Here is a 14,676-nt window from a genome sequence, read left to right as displayed (position 1 = left end):
CCAGTTACATTTAGAATATTTTTCTGTGATTGAAATTGTATTTCTTCTCTTCTGAAAAACTATTTTATGTTAATTTAATTATTTTTTTAGTCTTATTTATTTTGCTCAAGAGACAGTGCACTTATTTACATGTGTGTACTTATTTTCCTGTATTTTTGTCCAACAAAATTATTTAAATTCTTTTAAAGATGAAGAGTTACAAGTTTCATATTTCTTAAAATTCTTATGAATTGTGAATATTTTTGTTACTTAATCTGTGGACACTTAATTTTTGCGGAAAGAACAGTTTTGATGACATTATTTCCACCTTGTAGTTTTCTTGTACTTACACTCGACCTTTATTGGTTTCTTGTCACAGTTATCCAGTGTTGCTACACTCTGGTACTCCGTGAAAGTAGAGGTCCAATTGGTTCTTTACGCATAATGGGGTCCTCTTTATTAATTTATAAGGTCACATTGAGAGAGTGAACATTTACCTCCAAGACATGAATGGTGTTGGCATGCTGTATGATGGAGTGTCTTTGAGATAATACTATGGTGGTGCGTCCTTCCATAACCTTGCGGAAAGCATCTATCAATGTACGGTTCCCTTCTATGACGATAGCATGCTGTGATGTGATGTCGTCAATGACTACTATGTTTGGATCATGTATTGCAAGTCTTGCCAAGGCAATGCGTTGTTTAAGATCTGTTGAGAACTGCTCACCAACTGGCGTGTCATATCCCTGTGAATGAAGTTGTAAAAAATAATAAATAACTCTTGAATTCACCATAGTGAGGAAAGATTTTATGCTGGTGTGACTATGTCGGTGAAAATTTTATTTCATATTATCTCCCCATTTTTGTCCTGTCAAAATGGACGATTCAAACCTAAGGAACTGGCACTCCTGCCATCTCTGGACACTGCAGTCTTGCAACCAGATCGGCAACGCTCGCAGATAACATTCTTGCCATCTCAAGACATTATAATCTGACAAGTGAGCTTTCGCATAACTATGAATTACTGCATTTATTTAAAGAAATTGAGTGAATCGAACTTGAATTTCAAAGTAGTTTCTCAAAATGTCCTCCATTACGTTCTGTGCACATGTTGCAGCAATATGTTGCCACGTAGTGCAACAACTGATAAGAAAAACTCATGTGTTATGTTCTGAGCCGAGCTTACAGTGAACCTAAGTTACCAGCATTGTTACTGAGCTGCAAGATTGCTGCGTAGCGAGTAGTGCATTGGGTTTTCCAGACTTCATACTTTACATACATAAAGGGTATTACAAACTTCGCGGATCTAAGACTACATCATGTGAATTCTAGATATAAATAGAGGCGAAAATTTTGGTGACAAAATTTCGTTCCAAAAATTTTTTAATTGCACAGTGTGGCAACATTATATTTTACAATTGTTACTCCTGTGATCATAGCTCAAGCTATCCGTACACTGTTTAAAACTAAATGTTCGTAGCTTAAATTACCTCCCTCTTTTTTTTTATTTTACTTTATTTTAATTGTCTTTTTTATAATGTAGGAATTATTTCTGTGTAACATTATAAATAACATAACTTCGTAATAAATTATTGTTTACCCGTTACTTAGCATTTTATTGCTTGTTGGTTACAACGATAATACAGTAGAGTAAAAATTACATTACAATAGACTACTAAGACAATCTATGTTGTGCAGTGTTGCCACATTGTGCAATTAAAGTTTCTTAGGGCGAAATTTTGTCATCCACATTTCCGTCTCCATTTTCATCCAGGATTCACATTATATAGTCTATATGCGAGAATTTCAGGACGTTCTGTATATAGGTCTGTATACCGGGTGAACTGTAAGTAATGTCAATAACTGTAGTGGGTTATTCTTTGAGATATTTCAAACAAAAAGGTTTAATACATTTTGCTCGTTTTGCTTCCTTTCCGAGATAAATTTTGTTTTATATGATACATTTCATAGCTCATTTTGGGAAAGCCATTGTCTTAATTCCCAATATGCTCAGGCAATCTAAGAGAGCAATGTATTATGATAATAATAAATGATTGAAAGGATTTTAGTTTTGACCTTTAAGTGTGTATAACAATTGTAACTTTGTAAAATTCCTTTACACAATGAAAAATTACATTTGTTCGGATCAAATTACTTAACATTTAAAGAACAAAACTAAAATTCTTTCAATCATTTATTATTATAATACACTGCTCTCTTAAACTGACTGGGCATATTGGAAATTAAATCATTGGCTTTCCCAAAACACACTACAAAATGTTTCATTTAAAAAAATTTTTAACTCGAAAAGGAAGCAAAAGCAAGCAAAATTGTATTAAACGTTTTTTTTAATATCTCAAAGAATAACCCCCGAAATTTATCACATTACTTACGATTCACCCTGTATACTGTTCTACATTTAGACGTGATAGCAATATACATGCCATTGAAAGCAAGTTTTCCATTCTCAAAAACCATGTCTTCTTTCCATCCTGAACCAAGTTCACACGAAAGCACAGGAAGGGACAAAAAAATAAATCACCTGCTGATGTAGGATAAATATGAATAGCATAAAAATGTCAGTTTCACAAAATGAAGATGTAAAATAAATAGGAATCTATGGTCTGTCCAAAACTACTTCCGACCTGACAAATGGCGCCTGGTGTTGCTGTGTCTATGTTTACAATTTGCACGTGAATACCACGGCCTAGTGGTGAATACAGTGCCTGGAATGACTTTAAGTTTGCTGGTTAAGCACGTGCTTTGTGTGAATTAAAAATATTATTTAGTTGTATTATTGTTTTAGTGTATCGATAATTATTATGTTTAAATTATATTACACGTATTATCTTCTTTATCATTGGTGAAGTGTGTGACTAGCATGTGTTTTCTAGTTTCCGCAAGATTTCCTAAACAGGTGACTTGTACAATGTCGGAAGGAAGGAAAGACAGGCGGAGAAGAAAGAATATTGGACAAGGTGCCCTGTTAAAGAGTTAAGTGCGAGAGATGGTGTGTTATGTAAGAAAGTATTTTGAGAAGGAAAAAGATAATGGCGGCACTCTTTTACCTTTGGCGCAAGTCGTAATGAGAACTGCTGCTTGTGTTAAAATTAATAAGAGCACTGTTATCGATATTGGAAAAGAAAAAAGGCAGTGTACATTTTTAATCATAAATATTTTTACAGTTTACAATTTTTTCATTGTCTTTCTAACAATATTACATTGAAGAATGCCGGCACTCATAAAAGTAAAGGCTTCATATTAAATTTAAACCTGTTTTTAGAGTTTACAGTCCTTTCAACGCTTTTCTAATGGTATTACATTGACTACTACTACTGCTACTGCTAATTATAATAATAGACTAATAAAAATAAAAATGTAAACAAATTTTAATGTCTAGTGTTCAATAAATTGGTTAGAAATGTATGTGTTCATGTCAGCCGTTCATTAGTGCACACTATTGGGAGAGCACTCGCTTACACGAAAGATGGGCAACGTGACAACACTATTCCCCCTTCTCTGTAAGCTGTCAAGTCGGAAGTAGTTTTGGTCAAGGTATTTTTTTTTATAAGTGCCATTTTTAAACTTCCTAGAAAATTCAGTCGTAATATATGTTGATGAAATTGGCACACACACATTCCTCCATCTGCGATCACCTAATAAAACAATAAAGAAATGAATCTAGAGTTTGATTCTTTTTTATGTTATAATATTAGGTACATAAATTGTTATTCCAGTAAAAACACAATTTTCACAAATGTAGCACTTAGATCCTTACCTATTTACTTCAAGGGTTCAAATGTCTTAGAGTGAGTGCATACTGAAATTCCTAGGGGAGATACAAAATGTGACATTAACATTAAAAGCAGCGGGGCAATTATTAACACCATTTAACTTATCTTGTATTTACATAACATCATTATATCTCACGTTATTTTATTTACTTATTTAATTATGAGAAAATAATAGAAAATTTGGTATCGTAGTGCTCTTACCAGAGGAAGACTTGGAATATAACCATGAACACCAACATCAATCGCCACTTGGGCAATTTGATTGAATTCCACATCATTTTTACCAAGTTGTATATTATCAAGGACAGACAAGCAGCTGTATAGCTTTGGATTGAAGCATATTACTCCTATTGCACTGCGAGGACAACCTGGAGATCCATCAAAAAGTACCTAAAATGACAAGTAAAACAGTAATAGGCATGGAAGTACATAGAACTTTATGGTTTCTTGCTTTCATGACCTCGGCATTAGAATGACAAGAGATCACTATCATGCTTGACTGCCTTTTTATCCATAAGAAAGACCTTCTATTCAATTTATCAGAAAGTTGAGTGGACCCCGGAAGTATTATGGAAGTTTTGTCATCAGCTGGGATAGAACCCGGGATTTCCAGTCTGTAGCCAGTTGCTCTACAAACTGAGCTATCAAAGCGATAATAATTTAATTATTTTTTATAATTCATTACTTCTATAGAGCAAGGCATACCATTAGTCGAATGGTTAGAGCGTCGGCTTTCCACACTTAAGAAACCATAATGAATCTTTAGGCTTACTACTTAAATAACCCACTGAATTGGATAACTGAAAACCGTAAAAATATCGAGTTACCTAATTATAGTATTAGACCTGCGATATGATTAACCACTTATGGAAGTTTGTTACCTGTCCTGAAGTTGGTTCATAGAACCCAAACAGCAAGTCCATCAGACTAGTTGGTGCTCTGCCACTTACGTCTACAAAGGCAACACTTTGGCCTGCTTTGATTTCAAAATTTAAGCAATGCAACATCTGTAAATAAAAAAGAAAATCAGTAATTTCTGTCAATTTATACCATACTTCGATAAATTGTAAAATGTCAATTCTTGTCTGAAATGTGAAATGTAGAATACGTAGTTTATTTCTGCACTTTACATTATACTTCTGAAAAAAAAAAAAAAAACAAGTAAATTGAACAAAACTAACAACCACTTCATGCTTATGAAGTTATGACAAAGGTAGCAACATTTGTTTTCTTCTAATGAGTGAAGTACTGTAATGCTATATACAAAATCTGTTTCAGTGTTTAAGAAACACTATTTTCCTACACAAGAATAATTCAGATATACCACAAAAGTCTCTAGTACAGAAAAATAGTAAATTCAGCATTGATTAACTTTATAACTCTTACCTGGCTGACTAGTTTCGAAGTGATATTCTTCATTGTCCAAAGCCTAGTGAAGGTCCGACGCTATCCTCTGGTTTCCTGTTGTGGTGGGGTGTATTCATGATTGTGTCGAAAAGGATGTGTTTTTTTAAATTGAGTTGAGTGTTCAGGATGTGCTGGGGGTGTGTTTTTGTATGCTTGTATATTTCATATTGTTTCTGGTGTTTTGGCTGGGTGTGTAGTATTTTCATGTCAGTGTCTATGTTGCTGTAGTTGTGATTGGAGTTTGTGATGTGTTCTGCGTAGGTTGAATTGTTGTGTAGTTTTGTTATAGCTGTGATATGTTCCTTGTAACGTGTTTGAAATGATCTTCCAATCTGTCCAATGTAGAAGTCGTTGCAACTATTTCATGATAGTTTGTATACACCTGTTAATTTGTATTTATTTGTGTGTCTTGTTTGTGTGTTAAGATGTTTTTGTAGTGTGTTCTGTATGCAATATTGTATTCAGTTTCTTGAAAGATGATGCAATCTTGTATGTGTTCTTGTTTTCGTATGTTAGTATGATGTATTTGTTTTGTTCTTGTGTTTGTGTTGCTTTTTTCTTGTTTGCGTTTAGTCTTTCTTATGATGTTGTCTATTATGTTGGGATTGTATCCATTTCCCTGTGCTATATATATGATTGTGTGTATTTCTTCCTTATAGTCTTATTGGCTCATGGGAATGTTGATGAGTCTATGTATCATGGATCGAAATGCTGCGTGTTTGTGTTGTGTGGGGTGAATGGAGTTGTGTATGTGTGTTGCCATAGTGATGGGTTTCCTGTATACTTTGAACATAACATACAGTAGAGCAGTAGTGTCAGAGTTGTAAGCTCCAAAACCGGTTGTGGAGCTAGAGTCGGAGCGTGAACTTGCTTATGTCTGTGGAAACACCGGAGCATGCAACGAGTCTAGTAGAGCGCTCTGCTCCGTTTAGTCTCTGTCTGACAACGCTGCAGTAGAGCATCGATTATCTGAATATCGATCAACTGAAACATCGGAACCGAAAGCGTTGTAGTGGGCAAATTCAAATTTGCATATGTGCCACGCAGAAGTTCTGCTAGCACTGTTTGCGAGATTTGGTGGCAAAAAAAAAAAAAAAAAAAAAAAAACCGAATCTCACCTCTGAAGCAAACAAAAAAAAAAAAAAACATTGGACTTCTTTTCCTGAACTATAGGCATACTTTAATGATCAGTTTGAACTTGTCAATCTAGGCTAGTCAGTTTTGTGTTTAATATCAGTGTTTCTTAGTTTCATACTGGTCCTATGACAGCGGTACAATTTATTTTCGTAAATGATCAGTTATCCGAACACCCTCCGTCCCCAATTGTTTCGGATAATCGATGCTCTACTGTATGTTTCTCTGTTCTTGTTATTATAATGACTAAGAAATTTATGGATATTTTGTTGTTTTTTGTTTCTAGTGTGTAGCGTAGTTTTGGACGTATTTTGTTTGTGTGTTTGTATAGGTTTTCTTTGTATAGTTTCCTTTGTATAGTATGTCGTCTTGTTGTCTACGTATCTGTGCCACTAAATGTTGTTGTTTGCGTGTTTGCTGTTGTCCTTGAATAGAATGTGTGTCTGTTCCATGTTGTGTATGAAAATTTCAGCTAGGATGCTTGAGATAGGTGATCCCATGGGTAGACCTTCAGTTTGAGTAGTATTTGTTGTTGTATGTGAAGTAATTTTGCTTAGTGATAGTGTCTGTAATTTGGAGGATTTCTTTGATGTGTTTTTGTGGTCCGTTGTTATTGTTGAGCATTTGTTTTAGTATATGTAGTGTTTCCTTTATTGGCATGTTAGTGTTCATTCATTCATTCATTCATTTAGTGTGGTTGGTTATGTCGAATGTTGCTAGTATTGCGCTGTGTGGGATGTGTATGTTCTTGATTTTGTTTACTATGTCTATATTGTTCTTTACGGTTTTGGAGTTTACAAATGTTATGCTGTTTCATATGATTTTCTCCATGTATATTGCTAATTTGAGTGCTGGTGGATTTATTAATGGTCTGATTCCGTGTACATTGCACTGTTTATTTATATGTGTAGTAGTGTTATCAGTTTACCTGGTTCTTTGGTCCTGTTGGGTAACTCAAACTAACATCTTTAAATTTAATATTTCTCGTGACTTGACTTTTCTCTTCAAACTCTCTCCCTCCTCGTGTTGGAGTATGGTCAACAATTGTCTTAAGCACTTTTGCAGAATTCCTAGCAGATATGGTGGCAGCAGCAAACGGAAGTATCTTGTTTATTGACAGCATTCCACCAACTACACTGAAAAACACCTGTAGCCGTCAAGTGAGCTGATATGATCCAAAACTTTCTACTGCATCAAGAATTTTAACAAAAACAATTTGATTATTAATGAATAGGCACTTCATACTCTAGTTGAAATATTAAAGCAAATATCATAATACTGGTACATTCTTTGAATAAAGGAGAGTTTTCTCTTCATCTCCTGAACTGTGATTAGCTACTTGTATGCATATTTACCTTGACAAACACCCATTTCTCTATCCATCCATCTACTTGCTCACGCATCCCTAACTACCCACCTGCCTACCTATCTACTGTGCTTGGCTACTACCTAACTGCCTATCTCTCTGCTCCTTTCCTTCTTGCCTATTTATTTACCTGTCTGGCTACTTACTTACTACATATATTATGTGTACTTACTTATATAACTGCCTTCCTACTTACCACCTTGTCTGTTTGTCCACGTACCTACTACATATTTACCTAACTGCCTGCTTAGCTGTTTATCTGTCTCTCAGTCTGCTTAATACCTAACTCTTAACTACTTGTCATTTTGTCTGACTATATACTTGTCCACATACCGATACCCGCCTTCTGTTTGCTTTTCCGGTGGGGATGTGTTTGAGTAGTGTAATGTGAAATTCCCAACACACAACTCAATTTCAGAACATACTCACTTTTTGACTCCACATTACACTACACAAACACACCCCCACAGGAAAAGCAAACAGAAGGCGTGAAGACTAGGACCAGCCAGTTCTGAAGATAGCCCACAACATACTGAAACTAGTCAACAAGGTACCATACCTAATATTTAGCACGTGAAAGCAATAAACTACATATTCTGAACTACTCTGTTTACCTGTCTGTCTAGACTCTAGTCACATAACTGCCTACCTATTTACTAACTTGTCTACATATCTACATACTTACCTGCCTGCCTACCTATTCACTTGTCTATCTGTGTACCTGCTTACCTAACTGCCTATATATTTAACTGATTTCTCTGGCTACCAGTATGTCTGCACATCTACCTACCTATTTGCCTACCTACTTTCCATCTTGTCTAGCTACCTGCTTGTCCGCATACCTACTTGCCTGTCTGCCTACCTATCTATCTATCTACCTACCTACCTACCTAATTGTTTGCCTACCTGTCTGTCTACTTGCTTACCCAACTACCAACCCACTTATCATCTTGTTTCGCTGCCTACTTGTCTGCATACATACATACATAGCTCTTTTCTGGCAGAATGTGCCATTCCATTCTGGCATCTTTGTGTTTTATTTTTCATCACAGAACAGAGAAATGTGTTAATAATTGTGTTTTCAACATAATTTTTCTTTGAACTCCACTTAAGCATTGAATGTCTTAAGTTGAACGAAAAGGAGGTTAAAAATCCGACAAATTTTCCATGCAATGGACAGTAATCATTTCCCCGTACATTATAATATATTATAATGCACTGCATACATACATATATACGAGGGCCGTGCAAAAATTGTTTCCCCGGGGCCGTTTACACAAAGAAAACACAATTTCGTGGAAAGATTTATTGGAACAGATACAGCAATTGTTGAGCTGTTTTTCAACATATTCCCTATCGGAATTGAAACATTTGTCATATCGTGGGATCAACTTTTGTATCTCTGTGTCGTAGAAGTCTGCTGCCTGGGATCGGAACCAGAGTGTGACAGCCATCTGCACTTCTCTGTTGATCCTGTGGTATGACAGATGTTTCAGTTCCGGTTGGAAATATGTTGAAAAATAGCCCAACAATCTTTGTATCTGTTCCAATAAGTCTTTCCATGAAATTGTTTTTTCTTTCTGTAAAGGACTCAGGGAAACTTATTTTCTGAACGCGCTTCATACATACATGCATGCAAATTTACAATGGACGACAACTAAGATGGAAGGACTTCGCTGGCTGGCAACATAGAGTAATTAAACTTTTACCGTTGGAAAATAATGTGATTGTTGTGGGAAAACTTAAAGGCCTATATTTAAATTTTCACCCTTGGAAAGCAATGGCCTTCTTTTGCACTAAACTCAAAGCATGCTGCCTGTTGTTGATGTTAGCAATGCCATAACTGCCTACGAACGTACAAATTTGTGTGAGTGTCAATTTGTCTGCATGCCATACTTAGCTATCTACTAATGTGCCTGTTCATTTACATACCAAATAAAGTGTGTAACAATAAGGGATATGAAAATTGAAATTTTTTATTTGCCTTTTTACTTTTATTTCATACGTACCCTGAAGCTATGAATTTCCTGATATATACCGGAATATTTATTATAGTACTAGGTGATAAGACAGCGCGTCTGGCCGCGAAACCAGGTGGCCCGGGTTCGAATCCTGTTCGGGGCAAGTTACCTGGTTGAGGTTTTTTCCGGGGTTTTCCTTCAACCCAATACGAGCAAATGCTGGGTAACTTTCGGTGTTGGACTCTGGATTCATTTCACCGGCATTCATTTCACTCAGATGCTAAATAACCTGAGATGTTGATACAGCATCGTAAAATAACCCAATAAAAAAAAAGTGATAAGGGGGAGTTGATATTGAAATAGTGGTAGAATAATGCAGTTAGAATGGGAGTATTGGTATTCCGACAAAACCTGACCCTAAATAGTTTTTCTTCACCACAAATATACTTGGACTTAGCAGAGTTTCTAAACATTTAGTTAATGGTATACAATAACATATTAGTTTATACATATACAAAGAAATACCTAACAAACAATATTGTTCATTATAAAATTAAGGTCTGTTGCTGAAAAAAATGACACGAACTTACTGTAACAACTGCACCAGGAGCATGACAACCCATTTCTATCAGTTTCCAATCGTGCCATAGTGCAGTTGCTAATAAGGCATTTGCTACCAAGTATGCGGCCAGGAAAGCACTGCTTATGCTGTAGTATTTCTTCAGAGTAGACTTCTGACTTCCCTGCAAAGCTTCTCTATAGCTGCAAACAAAATAGAACAACGTTAACATAAAAAAATTGGAAAGATAAGAACTGAATCCCAATGAATTTCAATACTAAGTCAATGTACTTAAGGCATTAGTGTCCTAGAATGATAAAATTCATTTATGCCATCCTAGCATTATAAACAAGTTGTTACTACATCCAATATCGTGCGTAATCGGCTTATTATAGCATGTGTGCCAATAAATGCAATGATGTATTCGCTATGATGTAATACAGGAACGCTTGCTATCTTGCTTACCGCTTCTACTCGCGTTGTAACAAGAAATGAAATGCAGGACAAAAGGTAACGTATCATTTATTTGCAATCTTTAACAATTTTGTAATATCACATAAAACAATTCTGTGGTCCAGAGAAACTATATTATTAACAAAATAAAGGAACGTTTGTAACATAACCTGCAAGGTCATCCATTTCTCTATAATCAGTGTCAATGTCAGGCACAACTAATTGATAAGAACATATGAAGACTCGGTCAGCTATGGATCCCGAATTTCTTTCATAATTTATTTCCTACAATTTATAATGCTAAGATGCCATAAAGTGTTGCATCCAATTCGTGGTTAATATTATAATGACACTCGTGAAAATTGGCAAACATTCACTCATGTCATAATCATCAAGATTATCCATTTGTTGCATAAATAACTGTTAATATTTCCTTTTTGAGGGGAATAGTGTTCTTACCAATTAAGTTCCACCTGTGATCCATCTGTATCTTCACCAGGCTTGAAGTTTGATATTATTTCTTCTGCTATATGCCCTGATTCACTGTATTCCTTAGAAGTTAGTTCCAAGTAAACCTGAAGTGAAGAGTAGATTTAAGATATTTATAAACAGTGCGAAAGGAAATTAATTATACATTATAATATTTCTACAAGCAGTAGCATATCCGTGTATCATCGTGAAGGGTGGTGAGGGATGATGAGTAGGTGGAGTGAATGTGCAACGAAATTGAAATTTAAAGATAGGAGAAATATAAAACGTACGCGAAAACGCGTTCTTGCAAAGGGAGTTATGTGAGCTCCAAGCCTGTTGGCCACTTGTCTCACTACGGATTTCGCTGCTCCATTGAAGGAGCTCTAGAAAATTTTGAAGGAGAAATAGTTGAGCTTATTTATAGGGCTATGAGCATATTTATAAACGCGTCACTAATGTGTGATTAATGATTATGTTTGTTTGAATCTTATAAACCAAATCATTATTTATTTTTCTAAGGTTTTTGTCTCTGGGTTAGCTCTTCATGGATTCCAACTTCTCATGGAAATGGAGAAGAACGAAATGTCTCTATAATTTTTAATTTTAATTATTCTGTATCAATTTTCCTACCGATATGGACAAAAATCACGATCCTACTCGCAATAGTTTCTGGAAAAAACTATTTACTTTCCACCAATATGATGCTATAGTTTTTTATCACATACAACATGAGCTATTCGCTCTAAAAATCTGCAAGGCTATTTCACTTCCATTCTCTATAGAGACCACCTGGTTTGGAAACTTGAAGATGGTGGTGATGATGACTTTCAATGTCTCGGAGCAGTAGCATAAGAACCAATTGGAACTCCCTTAGAAAAACTTATGTAACATTTTAGTGAAACTTTCGTAGATTCTTGAAAGCTCCATGCACTTGTATTGCGTGTCATGTAGTTCTCGAAGCTTACCCCAATGTTGTAATAGTGTTATCTGATAGTAGAAAAAATTATGAAGTACCTGTTCATGGTCGAATGCAACTCTCACCGTAATCCTTCACCCCCATCAGAGTATTTTAGTAAGCTATACGCTGTTTCAATATAAAGATTACTTTAATTTAATTTTATTAATTATGAATACTTCGTGCAGCGATAATTTCGTTTCTATTCTACTGACCCGCACTATAACGACATTCATCTTTATCCCTACTGCACACATATTTTCGACACAGAATTTAGTTTTATTTTATTAATTACATTTTACATCTTGATTACACAACTTTTAACACTATATCACTTCAGAATATGTATATATGTCTTTCTCGTGTTAAATTCTATCGTACCTGGTTAACATGTTTCGGCCTGTTATGGGCCTTCTTCAGAACTGGTTGTTGCTGGTCTTGGCGCCTTTTGTTTTGTTTCCTGTGGGGGTGTGTTTGTGTAGTGTAATGTGGAGTCAAAGAGTGTGTGTGTTCTGAAATTGAGTTATGTGTTGAGAATTTAATTTGGATGTGTTTTTGTGTGTCTGTATATTTCGTACTGTTCATCAACACAGACATGGAAATCCTACACATCCAACCAAAAAGCCAGAGACTAAACACACTAGAACAATTGAAATATACAGACACACAGAAACACATCCAAATGAAATTCTCAACACACAACTCAATTTCAGAACACACACACACACACACACACACACACACACACACACACACACACACACACACACACACACTATTTGACTCCACATTACACTACACAAACACACCCCCACAGCAAATAAAGCAAAAGGTGCCAAGACCAGCAAAAACCAGTTCTGAAGAAGGCCCATTACAGGCCGAAACATGTTAACCAGGTACGATAGAACTTAACACGAGAAAGACATATATACATATTCCGAAGTAATTACATTTCTTAATTCTAATAATAACATAGACCCTACCTTGTCCAGTAAGTGTGGAACAACTAAACAGACAAAAAATAATGGTAGTATAAAAAGCGTCAAGCGCCAGTTGGAAAAGAATGCGACGATGAATCCTGACAGACATGTCGCGGAATATTGTAGTAACATTCCCATCTTGGCACCAATCCCGTGATGAACTTGATCCACTCGGCTGAAAAGAAAAGAACCACAGACTTTATTTCCTACACAATGGGAATAAAATTATTGGATTACAGTAACCATAATACGCCTGGAAACAGGTTTCACTTAGTACGACACCGTTGGAAAGTAACATGGGCAAGTAACAATCCGCTTAGCGGTGATTCAGGCCTCAGCTTTCGGCATTAAAATCTCACGACTTAGGCCTATACATTACATTACAGATATAATTTATCGGCTACCCTTACAATAAGTGCTGTAGCCTAACTGTAGACCATCCACTCTGATGCACATTTTACAGTTTCTGGAACGATTTCTACGCACACGTTGAATTTCGTCTCTATCGATAGAATTGAACTCTAGGAACAGCCGCTGACTTTGGTGGGCAAGGCACTTTCTGACCCCTCAACTTATAAAGTCAGGGACGTCGCCCCTCCAAATAATTTGAAGAGAGATTCCTCCTATTAAAAACAAAAATTTATTTGGAAGATGAAGTAGGACATAAGCGAAAAATCCGTAACTGTCGCAATGAACGTGTTAATGACTCAATTCACAATGCCCCCTCACTTTCTTTTCTTCTGCATTTGAGATCGGTGAATCTCCACACATGATGCATCAGCTCTAGGCTTCTTTTTATATTACATGTCTTTATTTGAGTCATGATTTGATAATATATACCGGTACTATAGTAGTTTCGGAAGAATAAACATTTGTTCAGTGTTAAAAATAGAAAGAAAAATTACGACAGTGAATTATACTCGGAAATTTGTCTTAGGGTAAATATAACTGTATGTGTGTGCGTTCATATAAATTTATGTGTAAACCAAATGTAAACTTCGAGATCATTGGCAGTATTATCACATCACATATACCTGCAAAGCTGTGTGGCAATGTCTTTGTCTTTATGGGAGTCAAACCAGACCATCTTTTGAAGAAGAAGTTGGGAGAACAGATCTTGTCTCAAACGATGCAATTGTCTGCTACTGCACAACTCCCAACAAAACGGCTGAAAAGAGATATTAAGAATGAAATAGTTTGATGAACATTATAAGATTGAGACTAAGATAGAACTAACCAGTGAAATTAAAGATAAGGCGAGAAATTCAGTGTTAGCAGTACTTCTAGCTATTTTCTTATTATTGTAATTGTCACATCTCTTTTTACTGAAGGTAGGACCTGTAGGTAGGAACCCTTATGGAACATATAAAATGTACGGGTTTACCGTTGTGAGTTCGAAATACTTACGTCATCATGCTTTCTGAGTTAATATGTACGAGGGAGGATCGGACAGTAGCGCACAATTTTTTTAAAAACATTTAATAAGTAAGAAAATAAGAAATAATGCTCAAAGAAAGCTACAGGTTTTACCTGTTTTTTGACATATGATTAAAGTCTCTCGACATTTCTGCCATCGTAACACCAATTTGGGTATACCTTGTTCATACAACTCTGTTT

The 14,676-nt window shown here is 35.7% G+C and overlaps 2 protein-coding genes across 6 annotated transcripts in view; one reads left to right on the top strand and one right to left on the bottom strand.

The window, feature by feature from the left end:
- Positions 1-14,676, bottom strand: part of LOC138697766 (phosphatidylcholine translocator ABCB4-like) — a 264,750-nt gene that overhangs the window by 29,107 nt on the left and 220,967 nt on the right. For all 5 annotated transcript variants that reach the window (XM_069823274.1, XM_069823281.1, XM_069823290.1 and 2 more), the window contains 8 exons: positions 14,094-14,227; positions 13,063-13,234; positions 11,113-11,228; positions 10,232-10,403; positions 7,243-7,461; positions 4,655-4,780; positions 3,975-4,163; positions 477-725 (listed from right to left, as the gene is read on the bottom strand). In XM_069823274.1, coding sequence (XP_069679375.1) covers positions 477-725; positions 3,975-4,163; positions 4,655-4,780; positions 7,243-7,461; positions 10,232-10,403; positions 11,113-11,228; positions 13,063-13,234; positions 14,094-14,227 — 1,377 coding nt within the window. The remainder of the gene's footprint in view (positions 1-476; positions 726-3,974; positions 4,164-4,654; positions 4,781-7,242; positions 7,462-10,231; positions 10,404-11,112; positions 11,229-13,062; positions 13,235-14,093; positions 14,228-14,676) is intronic.
- LOC138697790 (required for meiotic nuclear division protein 1 homolog) overlaps positions 1-14,676 on the top strand; it is a 108,504-nt gene that overhangs the window by 77,574 nt on the left and 16,254 nt on the right. The gene's annotated exons all lie outside the window — the stretch shown is intronic.

The sequence above is a fragment of the Periplaneta americana genome, chromosome 1 (genome assembly GCF_040183065.1).
Source record: "Periplaneta americana isolate PAMFEO1 chromosome 1, P.americana_PAMFEO1_priV1, whole genome shotgun sequence".
In the NCBI taxonomy this organism is placed as follows: domain Eukaryota; kingdom Metazoa; phylum Arthropoda; class Insecta; order Blattodea; family Blattidae; genus Periplaneta; species Periplaneta americana.
This window is presented reverse-complemented; position numbering and strand designations above follow the sequence as displayed.